This window comes from Macrobrachium rosenbergii, chromosome 54 (genome assembly GCF_040412425.1).
Source record: "Macrobrachium rosenbergii isolate ZJJX-2024 chromosome 54, ASM4041242v1, whole genome shotgun sequence".
In the NCBI taxonomy this organism is placed as follows: domain Eukaryota; kingdom Metazoa; phylum Arthropoda; class Malacostraca; order Decapoda; family Palaemonidae; genus Macrobrachium; species Macrobrachium rosenbergii.
In genome coordinates, this window is record NC_089794.1 from 47,905,666 (window position 1) to 47,932,962 (window position 27,297).

A 27,297-nucleotide genomic window follows, 5' to 3' on the forward strand; every position below is an offset into this window, starting at 1 on the left:
GGGACAGGATATACAGCCCTCTTATCCTGAGTCTTTTATATTTCATCATTTGTGCCAACTAGCACAATTCTGGCTGAGATCAACTATAAGAGAGTTCTTTGAGATTGGTTGGTCTGTCTTATGAAGCCCTGGAGGTGTCCCATGAGAGAGTAACTCCTTTGATGACACAGTAACTAGCTATCAAAAAATCTTTAACTTACGTATTTAAAATTACCTTTGCTCTGACCTGCAAAAATTTTTGCTTGCAATGGTACAAGGACAGTAGTAAGTTCCTCTGAAGTAACAGATGCCATTCGATGTTCATTTTTCAGGCATGTAAGATTCTGCTGATGCTGCTTATGTACACTGAACCACTGAGGCCTAGTAAATGTTCGCCATCCTCCTCCTGCGCTGCAACTTTTATTAGCATGCATCAAACCACGAATGCTCACAGAAGCTGCATATTCATCAAGAACATTTCGACCCTGAAACAAACATTGTTCTTTAATATAATACAAACCTCATTCAGAGATTTTTTTGTAAACATTTTTTAAGCATAGGAATGGTAGGAATTACCTACCAAATAAGAAAGCTTGTCTTGGTACAGCATCAAAGATTTCTTTAAAGAATTTAACTTCAATTACTGTCCAGTCAACACCTCTAACCTCTTCTGAAGGAAGATCAAAATGAGAAATGAAATCCAGTAACTGAAATTTTCAACAACAGAGTAATCTATAAAACAAAAAAGTAAAAAAGCAGGGAGGGAAACGGGCTACAGTTTTTTACTTTATTGCCATAATATCCAGACAATTTATTAGTAAAAAAGATAGATCAGGATATAATTATTCATATTGCCTGAAAACCTTTACCATTCACAGTAAAGAAGTGATTAATTTCCTGATTAAAAGATGTATGAGTATCATAAGAAAGAGAAATTAAGAATGTCTAAAGTATCACTTCATAAACTTAATAGATGATGATAAGGAGCTGGCCAACCAAAGAACTACATACTGTATTGCTGAAAGGGAATGTCTCAGTTACTCAGGTTATGACCTCAACAAGGTGCTACAATGGTGCTTTTATGAGTTCCAGAGCAACACCACCACTCAATGGAAAACTGGAAAAATGATCAAATATTACTTCATTGGGAACTCACAATACTGTAGATGGTATTATAAGAGGGGGGGGGGTTGATTGGGAAAAAGACTAAAGAGGGGAAGGTACTTTGTAAGAACAGTTGGAAGACTGGTGGTAAAGAAAAAACAAAGACGACAACATGCTTTAAAATGAAGCTCAGGACCATACTTTATATGTTGACTCTTTGTTCCAACATAACCGTAATTCTGTTTAGGTACTCATTCCCTTCCATAATATTAGTTTGAGCACAATAGAAAAACTCTGTGCAGTTGAGAAAAAGAAAGACCATAGAATTAACAGCAAGTCTAAGTATGACTTAATACAAAATACAAAAAATGAACGAAATTGCTTCTTTGAAGAGTAATTCAATAACCATCAGTCTGCCTATAGGTGTACTGATATTTCAAAAGAAAGGATGCCACCTAGGAAGCACAAGTATAAGTATGGTAGGGGTAGGAGATGTGGAATGGACCATGGAAAAATTAATGTATATCTGTATGTATATGTTTGACTGAAAATAAAAAGATTAAGGAGGGTAAATGTTGTTCTGCTGGGAAAAGACCAATATCAAAATGTAATAACTTTTAAAAAAAGAAAATTAGTCTTTTTTCATATAAACTCTTTACTTATAATTAGTCCATTTTGAAACAATAGTTCAGATTCTTCAACCTCTCTGAATTACAGAAAGATGAAAACACGACATTTTTATAATACAGTTAAGTTTTATATATACTTACCTAGTAATTACTTAGCTAAGAGTTTCTACTCGAACGGCAGTTAGAATTCTGAATTCCGTGGTAGTGATTCTTTTGTTTTGTGTAGGTGACTATGCCCCACCCACTTTTGGGGTAAGGCAGAGGAACAACATCGCCAACACGACAATTTGTTTATGCAAAAAGTGTCCATGTGAGGGGAGGAGGGTGGGCTCCATCTGTAATTACTGGGTAAGTATATATAAAACTTAATTTTATCAAAAAAATGTCATATTTATATATGTAACTTACCCAGTAATTACTTAGCTGATTCCACACTGAAAAGCAGAGGGGAATCATGGACAAAAGCTTAGGTTATAAATGATGAGATAAATGTTCCTTACCTGGTGAGAGAGCTGCTGCAGGTAGATACTGCCTCTGGTTGGCGCTCAACTCAACCTGTAGCGGCGTGGCGGCATGGCCATATGCACCTCCACTGAAGTGGGACACTTCGCAGCAAAGGAGTACTCCGAAGGCTGATGAAGTATAAAACAAAGCTTTGTGATGAAGGTGTGTGACAAGCATACATAAAAGGTGAGGCTGACAAGCATACATAATTCCCCTGCCCTGGGAACAGTACCACAAAAAATAATACACCAGAAAACAAAGTCACCTACACCATAATTTAAAAAACATAAATGATTAAAAGATAAAAAACAAGACCACTACCCAACACTAAAACTGGTGAGCACTCCAGGTACTTAGTACCCTCCCAGGCTCCCAAAGAACTCAACACCATTTTCAAGGAGAAGAGAAAAAGGAAAGGAAGGGACACTTCCTACAATTCCTCACCCATCACTACGCCAGCTACAGACACAGGTCCCAGGGTACTGCATTAATCATAAACTGTCTCGATGTCATGCAAATAGTGCATCGCAGAGAGGGAAAGATTGTGTTTGAATGCTACCGAAGTAGCAACTGCTCTTACATTGTGAGCTTTAACTTCCAATAGCGATAAGTCAATCTCCGCTAACTGCGAGTATGCCTCAATGATGAGATCCCTCAAGAAAAAAGAAATGGCATTCTTCGACAGGGGTCTAGAGGGATTCTTCACCAAATACCAAAGATTACCTAACTGACCTCTAATCTTCTCCGTCCGATGTAAACAGTATCTGAGGGCATGTACTGGGTACAGCTCTCTCTCCTCCTCTTCCATGCCTAGAATATCCGTTAAGCTTTTAATTGAAAAAGAACGGGGCCAGAGATGCGATGGGTTTTCATTTTTCATTAAGAATCCTAGCAAAAAGGAGCAGACTGCATTCCCTTGTGAAAAACCGATCCTTTTGTCTATTGCCTGAAGTTCACCTACTCTCTTAGCTGCTCCTAAGGCAACTAGAAAGAGTTTTCCAAGTCAGATCCCTTAGAGAGGAAGAATGCATAGGTTCAAAACAAGGGTCAGAAAGCCACTTAAGAACTACATTAAGATTCAAAGAGAAGGCCTCCTCTTTCTTGGACTTGGAGATACTGAAGGACTTCACAAGTCTGAACAAGTCTTGACTGTTTGAGATGTCTAGACCTCTATGGCAAAAAACTGAGCTGAGCATTGCTCTGTAACCCTTAACTGTTGAGACAGGCAACCTCTTAGATGATCTCAAATAGAGAAGGAAGTCTGCTATCTAAGCAATAGATGTTTCAGAAGAAGAAGCTTTCTTTTTTCTACACCAACTCCTAAAAAGTGCCCACTTGGCCTGGTAGACACTATTGGAGGAGTTGCGTCTACATTTGGCAATATCCCCCGCTGTCGATTTAGGAAATCATTTCGCTCTGATGAGTTTGTAGACAGTCGAAATCCTGTCAGGGCCAGAGAGGATAGACCTTGATGAAACTTCCTGATGTGGGGTTGTCTGAGAAGACTTGGAATCTTGGGAAGGAGCCTTGGAAAATCTATGAGGAGATCAATCAGGTCCGGAAACCACTCCTTATGTGGCCAGAAGGGAGCCACAAGAGTCATCCTTACATTGTGGTGTGAGCGAAACTTCCTTACCACTTCTTGAATCATCCTGAACGGAGGGAAGGCTCAAAGATCCAGGTTGGACCAGTCCAAGATCAATGCATCCACTGCCCAAGCTAGAGGGTCTGGAAAGGGGGAGCAGAACAGAGGAAAGCGGTGATTCCTGGAAGTTGCGAATTACATCTATGGTTTGTTGACCCCATAAATTCGAAAGGCTGGAACACACGCGAAGATCCAGCACCCATCCTATGGGCAGAATTTGTTTGTGGTGGCTCAACTCGTCCGCCAGGACAATGCACTTGCCCTGTGTGAACCGGGTGGCAAGCCGGGTCTGATTCCAATCCGCCCAGCATAGCAAGTCTCTCGCTACTTCGCAGAGCGAATAAGAGTGCCCCCCTCCCCCTTGACGTTTGATACATGCTAGGGCTGTGGTATTGCCCGTATGTACTGCTATAGTCTTGTTGTGAACCTGCGTCGTGAAGTGTTACAGACCTAGATGTATCGCCTTCAACTCTCTTACGTTGATATCAAGTCCTTTCTCCTCCGAGGACTACCTCCCTGAGACTTCCAGGTTCCCGAGGAGTGCTCCCAACCTAGATCCGATGCGTCAAAAAAGAAGTCCAGGTTGGGGCTCACCGGAAAGAGAGACATCCCTTCCGAAAGTCTGTCTGCGGACATCCACCAATGAAGATCCTCCTTTATCTCCGGGGTTATCAGAAAGAAGTGATGTTCCTCATGCACATTCCAATCCCAGCAAGCTCTTAAATAGAATTGGAGAGGTCTCATGTGTAGTCTCCCCAGTCCTCTTAAATAGAATTGGAGAGATCTCATGTGCAGTCTCCCCAGTCTTACAAATTGCTCCAAAGAAGTCATCGTCCCCAAGAGGCTCATCCACTGGGTGGCAGAGCAAGAGAGAAGCGAAGGAAGAGGTCTACCTTCCTCAGGCAGTCTTTTACTCTCTTGAGCGACGGAGAAGCCCAAAAATTCAGAGAGTCTATCAGAACTCCCAAATAAAAAATTTTCTGAGTGGGATTCATTTGCAATTTCTCAAAATTCATTAACAGTCCCAATTCCTGGGTTAAATGAAGAGTCTTCTGCAAGTCCTCAATGCAACATTTCGTGGGTGAATGAATCAGCCAATCATCTAGATATAGCGCGATACTCGCTCCTGCTAGATGTAGCCAACCTGCCAAAGGAGCCAACACTCAAGTGAAAACTTGTGGGGCAGTCGGGTGACCAAAACAAAGTGCTCGAAACTGATAGATCTGGTCCTCGAAAACAAATTGGAGGTATTTCCTTCGGTTCAGGTGAATTGGATTATGGAAATAAGTGTCTTGCATGTCCTGTGAGATCATCCAATCTCCCTGACGGATGGAGGCAAGAACCGAATGGATGGTTTCCATGTTGAATTTTGTCTTCTCTACGAAGTTGTTCAACCCACTTACATCGAGCTCTGGTCTCCAACCCCCTGATGCCTTGGGCACTATAAAAAGGCGATTGTAAAATCCTTTCAAGTCTGCCTTCTTTACTACTTCTATGGCTTCCTTGTTCAGAAGAGAGGACACTTCCTTCGATAGGGCTGAATATTTCTCTGATCCTATGGAGTAAGCCGTCAATACAACGGGAGTGTTGGTGAATGGCAGATTCTCCCTGAAGGGGATGGAGTATCTCTCCTTTAAAACTTTCACCACCCACTGATCCGCTCCTCTTTTGCTTCATCTCTCCCAGAAGAGACGAAGCCTGGCCCCTAATGGAGCATGAAGGACTGAATTCTCACTTGTGAGATGGTGGCTTGGAAGAAGATTTCGTGACTGCACGGGGCACAAATCTAACTGATCCCTGGGACCTGGAGTGCAGTCTCTGATTCCCTCCACGAAAAGGCTTTGGTTAAAGAGGAGATGAAGATTTAGCTGAGAAAGCAGACCAGTCCCTCTGGCGTTTCGTTGATTGGGTCAATAAATCTTGAGTCGATTTCTTGTGTAGGCTCGATGCAATCTTGCTTATGGTGGATTTTGGGAACAAATGTTGCTTGTCCAGAGGGGAAAACAGGAGAGCCGATTTCTATGGGGCCGTAACGCCCTTCTATGTGAAAGAGACCCAAGGTTCATGCTTTTTAAGCACGCCCACGGCATAAGGGGCAGCTAATTCCTGTGAGCCATCTCTAACAGCTTCATCTGTGCAGGAGAGGAAATTAAACAGGTCTGAAGCTTCACCACACAAAAAAGCTGGATCTTGACACTTCTTGGCAACACTCCCACCAGTTGAGAAAACTCAACACCTCGAACAAACACCTTGAACAAACTCTTCAAAAGATGGTCTACCTCCTGGGCTGAAAAGAACGTCTTGGTTGAAGCAAGAGCCGACCTCCACCTTGCATCAATGAGAGTAGAAAAGTCCCCCTGGCAGGAGGCAGCCACTCCCAGGGAAGGAGCTTCTCCCGTCGTGTAAGACAAATACTGTGTATGTGCAAGATGAGAGGGTGGAACACTAAAACATGCTTTCCCCTTGTTCCCTCTTCTCGGAAAGCCAGTTCTCTACCTGGGGAAGAGCTTTCTTCGATGAATCTACAGGCTGATTGCTCATCAAGAAAGACGAAGCTGGGGAGGAAGGGGTGGGCGGTGTGAAAAAGTCAGGGAACTGCTGCAGAAGGAACTTGAGGAAAGTCGCATACGGTGTAGAAGACAAGTCCTGCTCCCCTTCCTTATCTTCAGAAGAGATTGGAGACAAAACTGGGTCTAAGTCAGGAGCTGTCTGCTCTGCAGGTTTCAGTAAAAGATGAAGCATATTATCCAGTTGACATTGCAAAGGCGCAAGAGCTGGGTCCAATGCAGGAGAAGGATTATCAGAAGATGCAGGGTGCTTGGAGTCTTGAGGGGGCTCAAGTGCTAGAGGAAGCTTGGAAGCTTCAAGGTGCTCTGATGAAATAGAGTGTCCGACCACCTCAGGATGCCTGGCTGCTGCAGGGTGCTTAGCTGCTTCAGGGTGCTTAGCTGCATCAGGGTGCTTGGCTGCATCAGGGCAACTGGCAGCTACAGGGCGCTCACCAATACGTTCCGCTGATGCAGGACGTTCAGGAGGAACAGGGCGCTTATGCGAAAGCTGGAGCTGCTCGCTCGAAAGGTGCAGCGAGCCAGATCCTAGCTCCTGGCGCTGAGGAGAGGAGAAGCTCTCTGGACTATCCCATTTGCTACACGAGGGCTGAGGACTGAAGGAAGGCTCCCTCATTCTTTTGCAAGGAAGATGCAGAGACTGATCTTTACCTGAGAAATGTCTCTTTAAGCGGGCAAGATTCATCGGGGAAGTGACAAAGGTGGTTCTTACGAGACGAGGACTTCTCAGAGCTTGGTGAAAGCTGATGAATTTCCAAGACACCTTTCCAGCGGTTGTCTCTAGTTGCAACCTGGGATGCAACAGGCTGGACTGAGGGGACAACTGCCTGTGGGCAAGCCCCACTGACCTCCCTTGGGCTACCAGTATGCCTCCTCCTAGGTAGCGGGGAGTATGGCAGAGACCGACGCCTATGAGAATCAGTGGGACGAGCAGCCGCCGCCTCAACTGACACTTCACCTTTAGCACTTTTTTCAAATTTGTCTATCAGGACACGCATCAGTTTACTCACTACCAGATTTAATCGTTGATCAAATTTACTCTCAAGGCTGGAGAAGTGATCGGGTTCAGAAGTGATGAAGCCAGGAGAAGGAGTAGGTGGTTTAGGAGAATTAATTGATGCAGGTGGGGAAGGGCTAACAGTTGGAGAATTAACAGAAATGTCAGCCTTACCAGATCTAGGAGTCAAAGCTTGACTAGCTAATTTCCCGCTGGCTTTAGCGGCTGCTTTCCTCTTCCGATCTCTTTCTAACTTAGCTGTGAAGTTAAAGTTTTCCATTTCTGCTCTCCCCAATCCCTGCACTCATCCCAAGTCAAATTAATAGAGCAAACTTGTCCTCTACAACTGGAACACAAAGTGTGAAAATCGTACTGTACATCAATTTTGTCATCGGGGTATTGCAGCCTTTACTGCAGTACCAGAAGCTAGAACTACTAGTGTCACACATACCTAACTAGTTGAAAAGTCAAAATCGTGAAAAGACAATTTAAAAAAAAGTCACAATGAAGAAAAAATGCTGAAAAGGCTACAAAAATGCTTCACCAATGAAGAAAATAACAAATCCAAACTCCACGCTGCTATAACAACACCGGGTGTTGACTCAACAAGCAGCAGAAACAAACTGTCTTGTTGGTGATGTTGTTCCTCTGTCTTACCCCAAAAGTGCCCACACAAAACAAAAGAATTGCTACCGCGGAATTCAGAATTCTAACTACCGTTCGAGTAGAAACTCTTAGCTAAGTAATTACTGGGTAAGTTACATATACATAAAAATTAGCCACTGCACACATACACAAAGTCTTAAACCTAAACCTCAATTGCCTGAGGAAGCCAAAAATCTAGGATTCATAATGATTCCAAAATTCACCAGGAAAGCTTCCAATTAGTGAAAAGCAAAGACCTTTGCTGCTTAGAGAACATTCTGCTGAGAAAGAGTATCAAAGGTAACCTGCACAAAGACGAATGGCTCTCTTAGGCTAAAGTTTAAGATTAAGGCAAACTAGGTGAAAGACCAGAATTTTAACCTGGGATGAGCCATAAGTAGTGATGGCAGCAGAAGCAGCACAGAGCCACACTGAGGACATGCACTCATACCCTAACTGGGCCACTGTACTCACTAACAGATTTAATTGCTGATCAAATTTATTCTCAAGGCTGGTGAAGCGATCGGGTTCAGAAGTGATGGAGCCAGGAGAAGGAGTAGGTGGTTTAGGAGAATTAATTGATGAAGGTGAGGAAGGGTTAACAGTCGGAGAATTAACAGAAATATCAGCCTTACCAGATCTAGGAGTCAAAGCTTGACTAGCTAATTTCCCGCTGGCTTCAGCGGCTGCTTTCCTCTTCTGATCTCTTTCTAACTTAGCTAAATGTGAAGCTAAAGTTTTCCATTTCTGCTCTCCCCAATCCTTGCACTCATCACAAGTCAAATTAATACAGCAAACTTGTCCTCTACAACTGGAACACAAAGTGTGAAAATCGTACGTCAATTTTGTCATCGGGGTATTGCAGCCTTTACTGCAGTACCGGAAACTAGAACTACTAGTGTCGGACATGCCTAACTAGTTGAAAAGTCGAAATCATGAAAAGACAATTTCAGAAAAGTCACTATGAAGAAAAAATGCAGAAAAGGCTAAAAAATACTTCACCAACGAAGAAAATAATGAATCCAAACTCTAAGCTGCTATAACAACACCAAGTGTTGACTCTATGAGCGGCAGAAACAAATTGTTGTGTTGGTGATGTTGTTCCTGTCTTACCCCGAAAGTGGGCGGGGTATAATCACCTACACAAAACAAAAGAATCGATAATGTGGAATTCAGAATTCTAACTACCGTTCGAGTAGAAACTCTTAGCTAAGTAATTACTTGGTAAGTTACATATATAAAAATTAGCCATTGCACACATACACAAAGTCTTAACCTAAACCTCAATTGCCTGAGGAAAACAAAAATCTAGGATTCATAATGATTCCAAAATTCACCAGGATAGCTTCCAATTAGTGAAAAGCAAAGACCTTTGCTGCTTAGAGAACATTCTGCTGAGAAAGAGTATCAAAGGTAACCTGCACAAAGATGAATGGTCAAGGGGCAATGACTCATTTAGGCTAAAGTTTAAGATTCATGCAAACTAGCTGAAAGACCATAATCTTAACCTGGGATGAGCCATAAGTAGTGATGGCAGCAGAAGCAGCACAGAGCCACACTGAGGAGGCATCCAGGAAAAGGATGGGGTAACAACAGAGGAGCAAAGTTCCTCCACTATGGAGACCAAACATACTCAGGGTAAAAAACCTGAAGAGGGGACAGACAGAGAAGGTTTGCATAGGAAATTTCATGTTGCCTACAAAACATAATTTCATCCATGGAATCCTAAACTAAAACATTTAACTTAGTGAAAGATATCGTGGATAAAGTATAAAGATAAATTTGTAAAAAAAACTAATCCTGATCATGCATGTTATACCTCTGTGTTCACAACACAAAACAAAACCAGTTTTTTTATATTTATTCACAAAGTGAGTAGACTCAAAAAAATTGGTATGGGGATTTTGTTTGACATCAAGAGCAAATAAATTTTAACATGAAAAAATAAACTTGTACAAGCTCATGAAGAAGGTGATAGGTCATGAGCATAAGCACAAAGAGGATGGCAGGCCACTTGCAAGTAGCAAACACTGTATCAGAACTCACTATTTACAGATGAACAATCAGATATAAACTGCACTCAGGTTGACTGAGAAAAGGAGAATGCAATGGAGAAAATATAAATTTTAATAATAAAATTTATTATTTGGATACTTGCCTACTATTAAAGATAGCTTATATCTCTGCACCGATAAGCGAATCAGCATTCAAGCAACATGTTGAATGCCTGCCCGGATGACTGTCTAGTATACCTGTTCTCCACCAAGTGTGTTTCAAATGTTTTAGCTCGTCAGAATTCTCATTGACAGCCCGCTAAGTTGTGGGGAGGCTGGGTGGGGTCTACTTTAACATAGGTAAGTATCCAAATAATAAATTTTATTATGAAAACTTATATTTAGGATGAATCTTACCTACTGTTAAAAATAGCTGATTCCCACACTGAGAAGATGGTGGGTAGTGCAGATAGACAAAATCTGCTCAGCCAATCGAGCTAAAGGTTTCTTGCATAAGGAATCCTTTCTGGATCTTACTGCCGCCAGAAGTTGGATTCCATTCAGGGAGCAAGGCTCTCATAAGTGTGCAGCGAAGAGCAGCCATGCGGAGAAAACTGCTTCAATTCAGCCAGAATGAAAGAGAAGCAGCGTGAGCAGACCCCTGTGACAGTCACTAAAAATAAATACCTTTATGATATACAAGTACGCTCCTATACAATATATGTACCTTCAGGTGCCCCAAAATATTAAAAACCAGGCTTTAAAACGAACAGCCTACAAGACTGCTCTTTCTTGGGTTCAGGAATAGGCTTTACCTGCTACTAGTAACGGACTAAGGGCTCTACCGTTTTCAGCAAAAACCCAATTGCACTTCTGTTGCATCGCATTAACCCCATCCTCAAGCAATATATTGTCATAAAACTACATGAAGTTGCAACAGCCTTTTATCTTCAATATAAAGGTAAAAGGCATGGAGCTAGTTCTCATGCACTAACCTAATCAAATACATCACAGAGAACCTTGTGTTCTTTGACATAGATTTTCTAGGTTTCTAAACCACAAAACAAATACTGAATTATGTACAGTAGTTTTTATTGGTGATTCATTTCAGTGTGATATTTCTCAAAGCATGGAATAAAGTAATGCCATTTTCATTATTCAGTTTGAATATCTTTATTACAAACTTTGAATGCTTGCTTTTGGCAGAAAATTTCATCTGGAACACACTGACAAAAAAAATAGACTTCACATTCCGTAGAAAATGAGAATTTAATATCTCCAATGAAAGTTTCAGAGCACAGATTTTTTATGAACTGAATCTTCAGTGGCCTTCCATTCACAAATTTTATCACGTTTTCTATGTTTGCACACACCATCTCTGGTGCTTAAAAATTCTTTCTCCTCTGTCATTTCCTCTGATTCATGATCATCTATCATAAAACCTGAAGTCAAAAAATTATCTTAGGTAGGTTTGTCCATAACTATGATATAACAACCATCACCATATTCACTGCTGTCACTATCTATCAGAACTATCTGATAGTTCAGGTCTACTACTATCTTTGTCATTTCTGAATAAAAGCCTTGGTACTACTTCATCATCAAGAGAAAGCATCCTTCCTCTGTAGCATTTTGATGACTACTGAAGGTCTAGCCCTTGTCCTGAGATTATCCCATAAGCTGGAAATCAAATGTTGCCATTTACTGCCAGAATATAGACAAAAGCTTCTTTAAATGATGTGGGAAATATGTTATCTATTACGAGCTGCCTAACTAGAAGCAAAAGAATTATGACTTGAGGAGATCAATCCCATGTCTTGTGCAGCGAAAGGATTAAGGAGAGTGCTTGCAATAAATTTATTCTCTTATCTGCTGATGGTGCTAAATAAGTTTCATAGTAAATAATTCAATGGATCTCATTCCAGAGGCTCAAAAGGATCTGCACATAAAATTTAGATCTGTCTGAATTCCAGAGAGAGATTGCTACTCAGTTGTAGGGGCTTCAATCTTAACTGATCTCAACACCTCAAGGTGCTGATCATCAGCCAGATCCAATTGCACATGAAGCAATACCGAAGAAACCATTGAACGATAACCCTGAAAGTAGACACAAAAAACTCTTACTATATCTATGAAAGCAGAGAAACTTTGATGTCCACAGGGTTACAATTGGTGAAAATTCCCCTAAAACAGCACCCTGAGCAATACATAAACCACTGCTTTTGATACAAGGCCATAGTTGTTTTCCACTTGATTAAGGATAGAATCCAGGATACCTTTGAAAATCCCCTTATTGGTAGGAGATGGTCGAGCATCTCCAAGTGGTTAAGTGTGAGATGCAGAAGTTCGTGGAAATGCATGGAATTCGGTAGTTTGAGTCGATTTCTCCTCAGCAGAAGAATAAGAGAGACATCTTCTGATAGAGCTAGAAAGCCTGAAAATCATTTGCTCTGAGGCTACTAGGCCTCTACAGGAGTCATTGAGCAATTCTTGTACTTGAAATTTGCTCAATACTTCCTTAGAGTAGATAAAGGGAGAAGGCCTATGAGTCTGAATCAGACCAAACTTAAAGAAATGCATGCACTGCTCAAGCCTGAGGACCCTCAAAGAAGTAGTAATCGACTGGTCGTCCCTGTTCATCTGCATGCTAGTAAGTCAACGTTTGAGCACTCCTCTACTTCCTAAGCAAATGTCGAACTTGTGGATGTAATGGCCACTCTGTAAGTAGTTTTGTTCTTCCTGAATCCTCAACTGCCAAAAACATTGCCATTCCACAGAATGAACTATCGAACCAACAGCGTGTTGTCCATTTCACTCAAAGAAACAATCTTTCCCCTGTGACTTAGTTTCTGACCAGGGATAAACCTACTAGAAATCTTTGATGGTCTTTCCACCGCTCTGATTTCTTATAAGCTTTACCAGGTGTACTGTTGACCATTCTGTGTACTGTAAATCAGTGCAACATCACTTGTCAAAATTCTTTGTTTTGTGTTACAAGGCAGAGGGGAAAACAGAACCTGGACATAGGTTTAAGAATAAAATAGTCAACTCTTAGTTTCAGCACCCCTCCTAAAGAACCTGGCGACCATGATGGTCCTTGTTTACTTACAAGTTTAATGAACGTTAGCTGTAAGTTGTAAGCTCTTATGCTGAGACTAAACTGTAATTGTGCCTGGTTATTCTGACAAATTCTCCAGTGAGGCCATGTTTCCTAACAAAGAAAGTCATTTCTGCGTAGGAAGCTTCCTTAAGGGCTAAAATTCTTTGAGAAGCAAGTGCCTATTCGTCTTCTGACAGACAAGCTAATTGCAAGTATCCTCACATCATGCATCACCAGGTAAGAATACACTGAGGAATTAGGGAAGTTGACTGAAAATCATGATGCACAAAGACTGAGTCAGGTGAAGCAACAGATCCTTGGCCTTTGGAATACTGTTGACAGAGTTGGCTAACTTGAACCAGTTGACTCAGCAGAAAATAATTCTTGCTCCTAAAACTCAACACCATCTGCCTATGGGCAACACATTCCCTATGAATACTTATAGGGGTGCTGTACACAAGCCAAAACAAAGCAACTTGAACAGCAATACCTTCTCTGTAAATACACCTCGAAGGAACTTGTGTGACTGAGGATGTGCTGGTATGAGAAAAATGTTTCCTGCATGTCCACTGAAATATCCAATCATTCTTTTGGAAAGTCACTAAAACCATGCTGGAAAAGTAAAAAAGCATGGGGACAAACACATAAAGTTGTTCAGTCTTGATACATCCAACACTGGGCGCCAATCTCCGGTTGCTTATGGAGTTAGGAAAAAGTCAGAGGTAACATCCAAGTGAATTACTGACACCTGCTCCATTTCATTCTCTCTAATTTACAACTTCCTACTAAAGAATGAAATACTTCTGCTGGAGAAGACACAAAGAAACTCTCCTTCAGTGCCTCCAACACATAAAGTTCTGCTCCTAAGTCTCTCCAAGCATGCCAGGAGGTCTGCAATTGGCCATCTACCAGGACTTGAGGGCTGAACTGATCCCCAAAAGGTAAAAAATACAACTTGTACCAATACAGTATATCCTCCCTTATCACCTTAAAGAGAGTCAGACTTAGAAGGTGACCCATGGGAGAAACCAAACACCTTCCACATCCTGTGCAGCATAAGTCTTTATTAGACAGGAGTATAAGTGGTCTCACTTCTTCCAAACTGAGTTAGTACAAGCATGAGAACATTAGCATGCAGCGTCAGAAACAGGTTTGACTGCACAAGTTAAAAACTAGCACTCTTCCTCGCTAACTCCCACTGGCGCCAAAAACACTTATAGCTGGCTCCACAACCTCCCTAAGCTGGCACCACAAACACACCAAGCTGGCACCTCAAACTCTCCAAGCTGATGCAGAGAAGAGGCAATTATACTGAGCAAAAGTTCATTAAAAGATAAAGACTTCAACAATCTACACAGTCACTCCGTTTCAGCATGTCCAAAGCACTTGTCAAGTCTTGAGTTCATCTCTTCAAAGGAATGAGATAAAGAGAACCAAATCTTTGACTGAAAACGGTTTAAATGCTGATTAAGGCAATTAACCCTTAACGGATGGGCAGCATCACGAGTACCTATAACAGGTTTTGAGTGATGGACGGGCTAACTCATGAGTATTATTAATACGTGCCATGCGATTGGGAGAAATTTAGCAGGAAAGATGTTCATAGCACTTCAATGGTCGATAAATGACTATGGCAACTGTGTAGCTTAGCACAGGATGGAGGGGGGATTAGTGTGCCTTGAGACATGATGGGGGAAATGTATTACCCCTCTCTATCCCATGGCATCTTTTTATTTATTTGCTCATAAATATACTCAGGGATTACTGTTGGTTTTAGTTCTTATCTTTTATGATAGTATGTCAGCTATAATTGTAGTTTTGCAAAGAAAAGTGCAGGGAAATATTAGAAAAAACATGTATACCTCACAAAAAGTTACTGATTTTCCCATCTCAGTAAATCTTGCAAATATTTTACAACAAATATACTCAGAATTTATTACTGATTTTAGTTCTTATCTGTATGATATTGTGGGAGCTGTAATTATAATTTTACAATATAAAATAAAATAAGTTAATAGAAAAAACATGCATAACTTAGTAAAATTTGCTTATTTTTACAAGTGACTTATAAAAGAAGCCCCACACAGGGTTGTAAATAGTCACTTTCAACTTCATGTGGAAGGTAGGGAAAAATGTTTAGAATTTTTTTCTTACACCATCTGCATTTCCATATCTTCCTCTTTCCATTGATGTGTTTTTTCTTAAATTGGCCAACCTTAAAGTTTGCCCGGTCTGGGGGTGTGTTAATAAGGGATTTTGACAACGGAAAAATCTATTTCTGGGGGAAGACCTGTGTCACCCAGTGAAATGGTTCCAATAGCACACATTTCTAGGTATAAATATTGCTAAATATACCAGAGAAAAAGCTATCCATAATGCCAGGGTTACTACCCCTGGATCGATCACCACAATGGTGTCGGTATGCACTAAGGGGTGAGTGGTAGCCACTATCACAGATGCTTTGCCCAACAGATCTCTCCATTCTCAAAGTCCCCAACATGGGAGAGCCGTTCTACCTACTACCTTCCGTTTGCTGCCACCTACCACTCGCGCCCGCCATCTTCATCCCAAAATTAGCACCCTCCAAGCTTGGTATGCTATCCGGGTGGGAAAGGAAGTATAGGGATGGGTCACTGGGTGACACAGGTCTTCCCCCAGAAATAGATTTTTCCGTTGTCAAAATCCCTTTTCTGGGCTCGACCTGTGTCACCCAGTGAAATAGTAACAGAGAATCAGCCATACAATAGCTTGGTGGTACCATCCAAAAGATTACCTTAATGGAGCTAAATAAAACTAGGAGAACAATACTGAGTTTTAATAACCCCAAATTATAAAGTTCAAAATATAATTAAAAAACTATAAGGCACATAGTCTAGAAATACCATATAACCAACACCAAGATACTTAATGCTAAACAGATTATGTCTTAAAAACAGGATATCAATGTTACAGGCAGGAGTCAGGCTGTGAAGCAGACCTGACCTAAAAGGCTAGAAAGCAGGGCAAGCAAGCGAGGCAGGTAGGCGAGAGAATATACCAATAGGTAATTTAATCAAGAATTACATTACAATAAGGATAAACAAGAGTTATATATACTAGTCTTGAGCTGGACCAGGAGGAACAATACTTCCTGCAGCTACAGTGGAATATTTAAGAGCCTCTAGGGACTTAAGATAGTGGCGTTTAAATACTGTTGGTGATTTCCAGCCCGTATACTTTTTAAGGTCATCAAAATTCATATTGTGAAAATAATTAGCTGAGGTGGCTACCGCCCGAATATCATGTACCCGGGGTACTGAATCCGGGTTAGCCTGTTTAATAAAATAAAGAATTTGTTGCCTGATGGCCTTTAAGGAAATGGTACCCCCATTTTCCCTAACAAAAAGAGGGCCTGAAGTTCTTTTAGAAGTTCTATTTAAATAAGCTTTTAAAGTGTTAACTGGACATAAAGATAGATCCTGTGGAAGGGGAATAATCTTCCAAGGAGACCATCTATTTTGTGGATCCTCATTCTTTGCTAGAAATCTGAGATCCGGAGACAACAGAACTTCTCCTGACCGGGAGGAAATCAACATGATTCGGTTCTCTAGAAAGAGCAGATAGTTCAGAAATTCTAGCCCCTGAGGCTAGACTTACTAAAAATAACGTCTTCCTTAACAGACTCAGGTATGTACATAATTCGTTATCAGTGTCTGATGCCAATTTCAGTACGTCATTTAAGAACCAGGAAACCGTGTGTGGACGGATTGCTGGTCTAAGACGACACATGCTTTAGGAATTGACGAAAAATATGAGTCTGTAAGGTTAATATTAAAGCCATGTAAAAATATTTTCTTAAAGCAGATTTTGTTGTAGTAATAGTACTAGTGGCCAGTCCTTTCTCAAATAATGATCTGAAGAAAGAGATTGCTAGATTCGTGGTCATTTTCTGAGCTTCAGATTCCCTTAGAAATAATGCTAACTTTTTAACTGCTGAGTCATATTGTCTAAGTGTAGATTCCCTCTTATATGATTCTATGAACAGTGTATTGAGAGGGTCAATGTTAGCGTCTTTCTGAGCTGCAAACTTCATGAAGTCCATAAAGCTAGGGCACTCAGAATTCTTGAGGAAGCTGACACAGTCCGAGTTTGCACTACTTGTGTCAATCTTGGATTGGGATCTGTTTGTGCCGGAGCTTCAACTCCAGTAGAAGAGGAAACCAATTGCTCTTCGGCCAATTGGGTGCCACAAGTGCTACTTGACCTTTGAATGATCTGAGTTTGTGTAAAACTTTCATCAATAGATTTATTGGTGGAAACAGATAGATCCTTTGCCATCTGTTCCAGTCGATTGACATCGCATCTATGGAATGAGCTAGAGGGTCTAGATTGGGAGCAACGTAACACGGAAGCTTGTGGTTGCTCTCTGTGGCAAACAGGTCTATCTGGAGACCCGGTACCTGAAGACAAATCCACTCGAACGATGTCTTGTCCAAGGACCATTCTGACTCCAGCGGAGTTGTCCTGGATAGTGAATCTGCAATGACATTTCGAACACCTGCCAGGTGGGTAGCTGACAGGTGCCAAAGATGTTTCCTTGCCAGAGAGAAAATTGCAATCATTACATGATTGATATGGCTCAACTTGGAGCCCCCTCTGTTTAGGCAATGTACAACTACTGCACTGTCCAGCACCAGTCTGATGTGAATCTATCTGGCTGGACGTAGTTTCTTTAATGTTAGAAATACTGCCATTGCCTCTAGAATGTTGATATGGAACTGGCGGAATACTGTCGACCATGTTCCTTGAATTTTCTTGTGTTGGGAGTATCCTCCCCATCCGCTTAGGGAAGCATCCGTATGGATCACTAGCGATGGAGGGGGAAATTGAAGAGGCACTGACCTTGCCAAACTCTTGACTGTCGACCATGGTCGAAGCCTCTTCCTCAATATCGCCGGAATTAGAGACACCTTGTCTCTGTTTCTGCTGTTGGCTCATTTCTGCCATACACTGTTTATATCCTTCAGTCTGGCTTTTAGTAACAAGTCTATTACTGAAGCGAACTGAAGAGAGCCTAGAACTCTTTCCTGGGGCACGACGAGAGGCTCTTTTGTTCTTGAGGAACTGCCTGGTAGCTTTGGCTATTTCCTCCTCTTGGCTGGCAGAAGTGACAGTTTGTGTGTGTTTAGGTCCCATTGGATTACTAACCACTGAAATTGAGCAGCCGGAACTAGACGGGATTTCTTCCTGTTTATTTGGAATCCCAAGAATTCCAGGAAGCTGATTACTGTGATTGTTGCTTTTCGACATTCCTTGGCGTTGGATGCCCATATTATCCAATCGTCTAGGTATGCGGCCAGCATAATCCCTTGAGCCTGTAGTTCTTGAACTACTGTCTCTGCCAGTTTGGTAAATATTCTGGGCACTATGTTGAGCCCGAATGGCATGACTCTGAATGAGTATGCTTGTTTTCCTAGTCTGAACCCTAGGTAAGGAGAGAAATTTCTCGCAATCGGGACGTGATAATATGCATCTGAAAGATCTATAGAGGTGGTGACGGCCCCACGGGGAAGTAGGGTCCGTACCTGCGAGATTGTAAGCATGCGAAACTTGTCGCATTGAATGTATAAGTTGAGACGAGACAAGTCTAGAATTACTCTTTGCTTGCCTGAGTCTTTCTTTGGGACACTGAACAGACGGCCTTGAAATTTCAAGTGCCTGACTTTCTTTATTGCCTTCTTTTGCAGGTCTTTTGCAAAGTCCAGTAAGTCTTTGGATGGAGGTTGATGGAATCTGGCTGGCGGAGGAGGCCCTCTGCTCCAGCTCCATCCCAGTCCTTTTGAAATTATACTGTGGGCCCATGGACTGATGGTCCAATGGTCCCGGAAGAGATACAATCTCCCGCCTACCTGAGGAGTCTCATTGATTGGAAGAGGTCTTACTTCCTCTTCCTCCTTGGGCTCCTCTTCCACGCGACAGAGGTCTGGACGCTGCTCTACCTCTGTAGGCGGCTCTGGCTCTACTACCCCTCGCATGCCTATTGTATCCGCGAAACGCCCCATGGTTTTCAAACGAGGCGTTGAAAGCTGGGGACGTCACGAAGGCTGGCGGAGCCGAAGATTGCTGAGCCGGCTGTGCTAGAACATATTGCTGCTGAGGCAGTGCCTTGGATGTGGAAGGCTGTCCGATCTGCGAGACCGGTACCGCCTGAAGCACAGTCTGAGCCTGAGGCTTCTGATAGTTCTGGAATCTCCTGAACCTCTTCCTTCCCTTAGGTTGAGGTCCGGAGGTCTCAGAGGACTTCCTTTTGAAAGGAAGACCCCAGCGAGAGCGAAGGCTCTGGTTGCTTCTGCCAAGACGTTATTGACCTCATCCTCTGGGAAGAGGTTAGGTCCCCAGATAGAGCTCTTCATGAGTCTATTGGGCTCATGCCTGATGGTGGCGTCGGCGAAGATGTGCTTCCGGCAGTTCTGCCTCGCAACCACAAAGTCATAAAGATCCGATTGGAAGGATGCCAGTAATGACTTTGTGAGAACCTGAAGCAGTGGTTCGTCAGTATATACTAGGCAGTAACCTCTGAGATGGTGACGGAATGAATGGAGCGACTCAGCCTGCATCTTGCCTCATACTCCGTCTTCAGCAGAGCCTCCGGAATCTTGGGAAGTTGCTCGCTGAACAGGGTGGAGGCACACTCAGGATCGAGTTTCCCCACCGTGAACGTCGCCGGAGCTCCCAACCAACATTCCGAATCTCCAGGGAAGAGGAGGGAAGTGGGATCTGTCTCCCGGAGTTGAGGTATGGGCTTGCCATCCATCCCAGCCTGAAGGGTCAGCTCTGCAATCTTAGTAGTGCAGGGGGTCGGAATAGAGCCACCTACAGAGAACATAGTAAAACTTCCTCTAAAGGGAGTAAGTTTGGTGTTCTTGCACTCCCAGTCAGTGAGAGCGCGCATCAGGGTGGATTGAGCTTGGTCCCTAGGAAAGATGACCGTTTCCTTAGGGACCTTATCAGATCTATTCCAGGCCTCCTCAGTTAACCTGGCATAGCCTGGATAGGGAGGCACTAGGTTGGCTGGATAGAACTCTAGTTCTTCCAGACGACGAGTGCCCAATCCCTCTATGGTCAGTGTGTCATTATGCAGCGGAGCATGCAGGGCCAGCCGCCACGGGTTCCTCTTATCAAAGGGAGGCAGTCTGGAGGCATCCGGGACAACATATGACTGTTGTACTGCTTTGGATTGGATGAATCCAGCAACCAACTTTCCTGGGTCTCCATCCTCTGTGCCAATGACAACACTGACTGTCATGAGGTCTCTAAGCTTGTGACAAGCTGAGACGAGAGATCTTGTAGCCGAGCTTCAACCTTTGCATCGATCCTCTGCATCAGCAGGTCGACGAAAGCCTCAGAGTCGAAGCTAGGCTGTGGGGGCTTAGCCTTCGAAACTCTGGTCCTCGACCCCTTAGACGGGGGAGTAGCCTTACTTGAGGACGTCACTGGTTTGGGAGCCAGTGACGACCTAGAGGAAGCTGGCGGATTAGACCTTTGAGGTCTGGAAGGCTTAGGTAAGTCCTTCCTTTTCAGAGATTTCACCTTGGGGATAACAGACCGGGATCTGTCCCCGAGGTTAGCTGACTTGGAGAATCCTTGAAAAGAAGAGGACGAAGAAGGTGAACTGGATAAAATAGACCTACCCCTACTACCTTCACCTGCCTCACTTACCACCCTACCTTCTACCTGGTGGTCATCCACGCTCATCGGTTCAACGTGAATGTTGATGGCCGCTACTTCTTCCGCCACCTCTTCGCACAGATCTTCGTCTTGGGGGGTCTGCGTCTCTTCCCTGATCCTCGCAATGAGTGGGGCGGCCACGTCCTTCGGTACTGCGGCGGAGATCCGAGCATTCGGATAAAGGAGATTGCAAATCTCCTCCGACAGTACATAGGGGCGGCCAGACGCTACATTTCTTCCAAATCCGCCGACCCAGGTCTTCAGGGTCGACAGCGAAGAGGCTCGGATTGCTTGGTTAGACTGGAAGAGAAGGTAAGACTTGCTAAAAATATTCTCCAATTTTTTGCATATATCCATATTGAGCCATTAAAATCAAAAGGGACTAAAGGTTAGCAGTCTCTTGTCACTTACTGACACATCTGTTACCAGCTCATAAAGAGCGTAACAAATCTCACAGCCGTCCGGGTGCCAAACAACCAGGTCTCCAACTTGCACCACGCGGCTGGAGTGCGAGCGACACACCTCGTGTCCGCACTTGGGGTTGTTGGAGGACGGCCGTGCAACCTGGCTCCTGACAACGTACCATCTGTAAGTGGAATGATGGTACATGAGTATCATCAAGGCAGGACCCGCCGGAACTGAGTCTGGCAGCAAAAGTCTATTTTAACATAGATTTATGCTACGGGATGGTTAACTAACTAATATTTGTGTTCTAAGCAAGTACTCCATGTTACTCCGCCGTGACTTGTCACTGAAATCTCGTTGTGTCACACAATTATGGAATCGGAGTAATATGAGCGAAATAGAGTGTTCGCATATAGCTCATCTCTCAAATCACCCAAGGCAGTAACCAAATAATGGAAACCGTAAAATATGCCAGAAACCATACCCACCGGAGTGGTTAATTGGACAATAACATACGAGAAACCCGACTAGTCCGGCAGAGACTCCGCCGCCTCAAGCAGGCATTGTACATAAAGTACCTTTAAAACAACTAATTCTATCGTATCGTAACTCCTATTTGCTTTCACGGGACAGTGTTTGACGCTCCAGCGGAAACCCGGTGGAACGGCAACCACGCAGGTGGATGCACCCTCCGAGAAGCCGAATGCAACCTCCTATGCGGAGGTGCCGAGCGCAAGCGATCGGCTTTCCTCTTACGAGGATGTCGCCCAGGCAACGTCGCCAGATTCTAATCGTTCAGGTAAAGAAGGACTAGGCTATATACACGAAAAAGCAGTAGGTTAAACCTCTTTGTTCCTAGCCTACCCTCCAAAACCAAAATTTTGGCCTGGTCAGGAAGGCTAGGATTGAGCGCTACAGGTGTGGGGAGAGAAGAACCTACGTACTAACCTAGCCTCACCCTCCAAAACCGAATCGGCCTGGTCAGGTGGCTAAGTATGAATTGAGGAGCCCTCTCACTATCCCAACCTCACCCTCCAAAACCTAATGGCCTTGTCAGGTGGGCTAAGTGTGAATGAGGAACTCTCTCACTAGCCTAACTTCACCCTCCAAAACCGTGAAACGGCCTGGTCAGGTGAGCTAGGTAGCCTGAGCATCGTGTAAAGGCGCATGTCATGCCTAGCCTAACCCTCCAAAACCGTATCACAGTCTGGTCAGGTAGGCTAGGCTAGCAACTACCTTTTAAAACCATCCTTGTTACCAGAACAAATTAAAATATAATATAATGTTAACCACCCATGATGTGGGTTAGCCTAAAGATTATATGTAAACATAAAAGATTCGGTGGCAGAGAAGGAACCTGAAAATCATTCGTAGGTAATTTTAGGTACCAAGGTGGCCTACCTCTGATGCCTAATCACTCACATAAACTAATCCATTATACACATAAGCTATAATCATGATAAAAATAATAACACCATCGAGAAGGCACCAACTCGCTGGTGGAGGAAAGGAAACTAATAAAAAGACTCAAATTCTATGATCAGAAATAATTGAGCCTGGCTCAAGCCATGATACAAAGGTTCCATTGCCTCTTCACCAGCGACGTGGTAAATTCTCCAAAATATGCTCCAAAAACCGAAATGAAGTAATTGGATGGTATCTAGCAGAATTTCGTTCTGCTAATTGCGGAGACTGAAGGTCGAAAACGCAACAGAGGCAAGCATAGCCTACGTTCGGCTGCGCACCTGGTAAACGTATATTGCATACAGTTCATAAATACTGTGCCTCTCGCATTTAAAAACCAATCAGATATAGTACTCAACTTAGATGGTGTGATATCCTCACGGGATGACATGATTAAAGCCGTAATTCGATTGAAAACACCAAAAGAAAAAAGACACGGTGTTCACGTGTTGTGCTAAGTTTTGGAATGAAGATGGCGGGCGCGAGTGGTAGGTGGCAGCAAATGGAAGGTAGTAGGTAGAATGGCTCTCCCATGTTGGGGGCTTTGAGAATGGAGAGATCTGTTGGGCAAAGCATCTGTGATAGTGGCTAGCACTCACCCCTTAGTGCATAACGACACCATTGTGGTGATCGATCCAGGGGTAGTAACCCTGGCATTATGGATAACTTTTTCTCTGGTATATTTAGCAATATTTATACCTAGAAATGTGTGCTATTGGAACCATTTCACTGGGTGACAGGTCGAGCCCAGAAATATATATTTAGCCCGTCCCTTAATAATCCATTGGAAATAGCATGCAATAGTTTGTTTTATTGCATGAATGTCATATGGACCCTTAGGAACACCATATCCAAAATGGGAGAAATTCAGCCATTTTAAATTGTGTAATTCACATTTTTAACCTTTTCGGTGAGCATATTTTTTCATATTTTCTTGTTTTTCTCGAAAACAGTGCAACTTATGGGTAAAAGGTATAGAGACTAAAAAAATAGGAAATTAAATTCTAAACAAGTTCTTTCTATAAGGGTTTTCTCTAAAACTTAAGCTTTTTCTGCAAGCAAGCCCAACTGAAATATAGATTTTTTTGAAAAAACTGACTTTGGTCTCACATTTCCTTCAACATCTCCTAAACTACTAGTTTCACAGTAAAATGTTATTGAATCGGCCTTTTACAGAGAAGTTTTTACTTTAATTTGGCATATTTGTTTTCCTTTACATGCTAATATTATGCACAAGAAACACGAAAAAGGAAATAGACCCAAAATAGATGAAAATAGTGGGTTCAGTCAAACAAGTTGCAATAGTTTGTTCTGTTGCATGAATGTGATATTTAGACCTTTAAAGCACCATAGTAAAAATATAGGACACATTCGACCATCTTTAATTTGCACAATTCCACATTTAAAATAGCAGACATTCTCATTCTTTGAGATGAAGTATGTCCTCAAATATCCATTTTAACATACTGATAAATTTATTAATTACTAACAGAACCATGACCTCAAGGAATTCATATTTGGCATCAGATTTCACCCTTGACCCCTATGTACTCCTGGGTCAAAAGGCAGTCCTTACATTTCCAAAATCAGGGCTCAGACCTTTGATTTTCTTTCATAGAATCCACATCAAAATCGCCTAATCAAACAGAATTATGAACACCAAATCATTCATAAATTTATATATAATTAGTATAGTAATTATTTGTTTACTAATAATATGCAATTAATGTAACAATTTATTTGCTCAATTTAATAAATTCAAGAATGTATTACAACTAGAAGTCAATTATTCATGGACTCAGAAATGTCAGAGATCAGTTACAGCAGAGCCCAAATGGAAAATTATGGTTCAGTACATGGAGATGATGGATATCCTGTGGTCTGCACTCAGACGTCAAAGGACCAGCCAACCAACATTGTGCTTTAGGACACTACAAAGAATGCTGCCATTTTTGACTGCTTCTGTACACAATAACTACACAAAATCAGCACATCTAATAAGACACTCTATGACCAACTTATTGAGTCTGGTTTGTTCTTCATTAGAAGATCTGACAGATACTGGGCTAGGTTAGAGCCAGATCTTGTTACCAAGCAAGTTCTTATGAAATCCATAAAGTTATCAGGAGGCTTAACACATGGATGAGGTATGGAAGAGACTCAACGAACAAGATGGTTACAGGCCATGCCAGTCTTTGTGCAGATAAGTGATGAGATAAAGAGTGTTCAGAACTGACTAGCACTGAAAGAAATAAAGACTTACCTGAACCAAGAAGAATGAGAGATAAGAAAGACACTTCAAATATTTTCCAGTACCTAGAACAACACAATCCTTTCACAGCAGATGAGCACCTATACAATATAATTCCAGGATTATCTACACTACAGTCAAATGCTCGCCTTGCCAAAGAAGTCGGGAACTATGTAATCAAAATGATGGAAGACCACAATACAGCAAACTATATATACAGAAAAAAAGCACCAAATCAAGACAATGGGTCAAAAAATAGTAACAGATGGAGTTGAAGTCCAGGTGGATCCTATCCCCTCAAGCACTGTCTCAGCAGTTACCTGTGATAGCCAGTAATGCTGAAGTCAGCTTAAGCGAAATCATGAAGTATGAGCTTTCAGTATACCCACCATCACTGTTCATTAGTAATGGACTTCCTTGAAGTGCCACTAAGCCTCAGCTTACACATGCCATGGCAAAATGCACTCAAGTCAAATTGAGCCAATTCCTGATGCTAAATGTTCTGTTTTTGATGGTGGATCCTTGCTCCAACGCATCAAATGGACCACAGGAGAAACATATGATGATATTGCATCCAAGTATGTTACTCTTGTCAAGAAAAACAACAATCCTATTATTGTCTTTGATGGGTACAGCAATAGTGCATCAACAAAATGCATGACTCATCAAAAACACGTTAGGGGCATAATTGTTGCCCCAGATGTTTATCTGGCACCTTCTCAAGTCTTTACCTTTGGAGATAAGGAGTCATTTTTAGCAAATCACAAAAACAAACAGGGTTTTATTGACTTCCCGTCTGAAACTCTGAAGGAGCAGGGGTTATCTAAAAAGCATGCAGAGGGAGATGTAGATCTTCAAATAGTGCAGGATAAAAAGTTAATTATATCTTAGTTTAACCAGACCACTAAGCTGATTAACAGCTCTCCTAGGGCTGGCCCGAAGGATTAGATTTATTTTTACGTAGCTAAGAACCAATTGGTTACCTAGCAACGGGACCTATAGCTTATTGTGGAATCTGAACCACATTATAGCGAGAAATGAATTTCTATCACCAGAAACAAATTCCTCTTGTTCTTCACTGGCCGTTCGGAGATTCAAACTCATGACCAAGAGTGGTAGCTGAGAACGGAACCCGCTCACCCAGCGAAGAACTAAAAAGCAGCTAACATGGTGGTTAACAAGATAACATATGTCTCAGCAGAGGATACTGACATATTTGTTCCCCTCTGTCATCATGTGAAGCCTAACAGTCAGCCCCTGTTCATGGTATCACAGAAATCCAGTATGAAGCACCCATTTGGAACACTGAAGAAATTAGTTCACAACTTGTGAAGAATGCTGCAGGTGTTTGCCATTTATGCATGCTCTCTATGGATGTGATACCACGTTAAGATTAAATACCATATGAAAGGGAGTTGTATTGAAAAAACAGTGTCCTCTTTGAGTGTGCAGTCTGACAAATCCTCTCATAAGGAAATCAAAAAGGTGGGAGAAAAAGCAATCATTCAGGTCTTCAGTTCTAGCATGGATAGTGCATCTCTTGATGTGCTGAGAAAGAAAAAGTTCCAGGGCAAAGTCATCAACAGTTTAAGAAGTTGATGTTAAAGACCTGCCGCCTACTACTGATGTAGCTAAATATCACTCATTTCGTGTTTATTATCAGCCTACTAGTGATGTAGCTAAATATCACTCATTTCGTGTTTATTATCAAACACAAATCTGTCTAGGAAATATTAATATCAAACCTGATGATTGAGGTTGGAAGAGAAATGGAAAAAACTTGATTCCTTGCACGATGGATAACAGCCCTGCTCCTGATGCCTTACTAAAAGTAATCAGATGCAAATGCAAAGGCTTTTGTGACACTCAGCACTGTTCATGGAAAAAGCATGAGCTATATATAGTGCACAGATTTTTGTGAGGCGTGTCAAGCTAGCACTTGTGCTAACATATTAATAGATGAAGATACTGAGCACGACTAATTTAGTTCGTGCATATACTTGGAGCCAGAATGATGTAGTTTTTTTTTTTCTTTTATATTTCTATCAGCTCAAAGAGCTGATAAATCAGTTGCTGTTTGTCATTTTATGTTGTCTTGTATCTGTTACAACCAATGTAATCCCTAAGTCAGTTTTAAAGATAATCTTTTTTTCTATGTACAGGAAGTCTTAGTGATCGGCAGGTGTTCCGTTTCCAATGGCTTGACGATAACCGAAAATCGGCGATAATAGCACTGGTTCCCGGTTATCGGCACCGATAACTGGCGATCAGTTCTGCCGTTAAGTGGGGATCGGCACCAATAACTG

At 42.3% G+C, this 27,297-nt stretch overlaps 1 protein-coding gene across 1 annotated transcript in view; it reads right to left on the minus strand.

Annotated features, from left to right (window-relative positions):
* Rad17 (Rad17 checkpoint clamp loader component) overlaps nucleotides 1–27,297 on the minus strand; it is a 237,028-nt gene that overhangs the window by 47,622 nt on the left and 162,109 nt on the right. Inside the window, 1 exon segment of the mRNA XM_067098243.1 lies at nucleotides 215–464. Within this exon segment, the coding sequence (XP_066954344.1) occupies nucleotides 215–464 (250 nt within the window).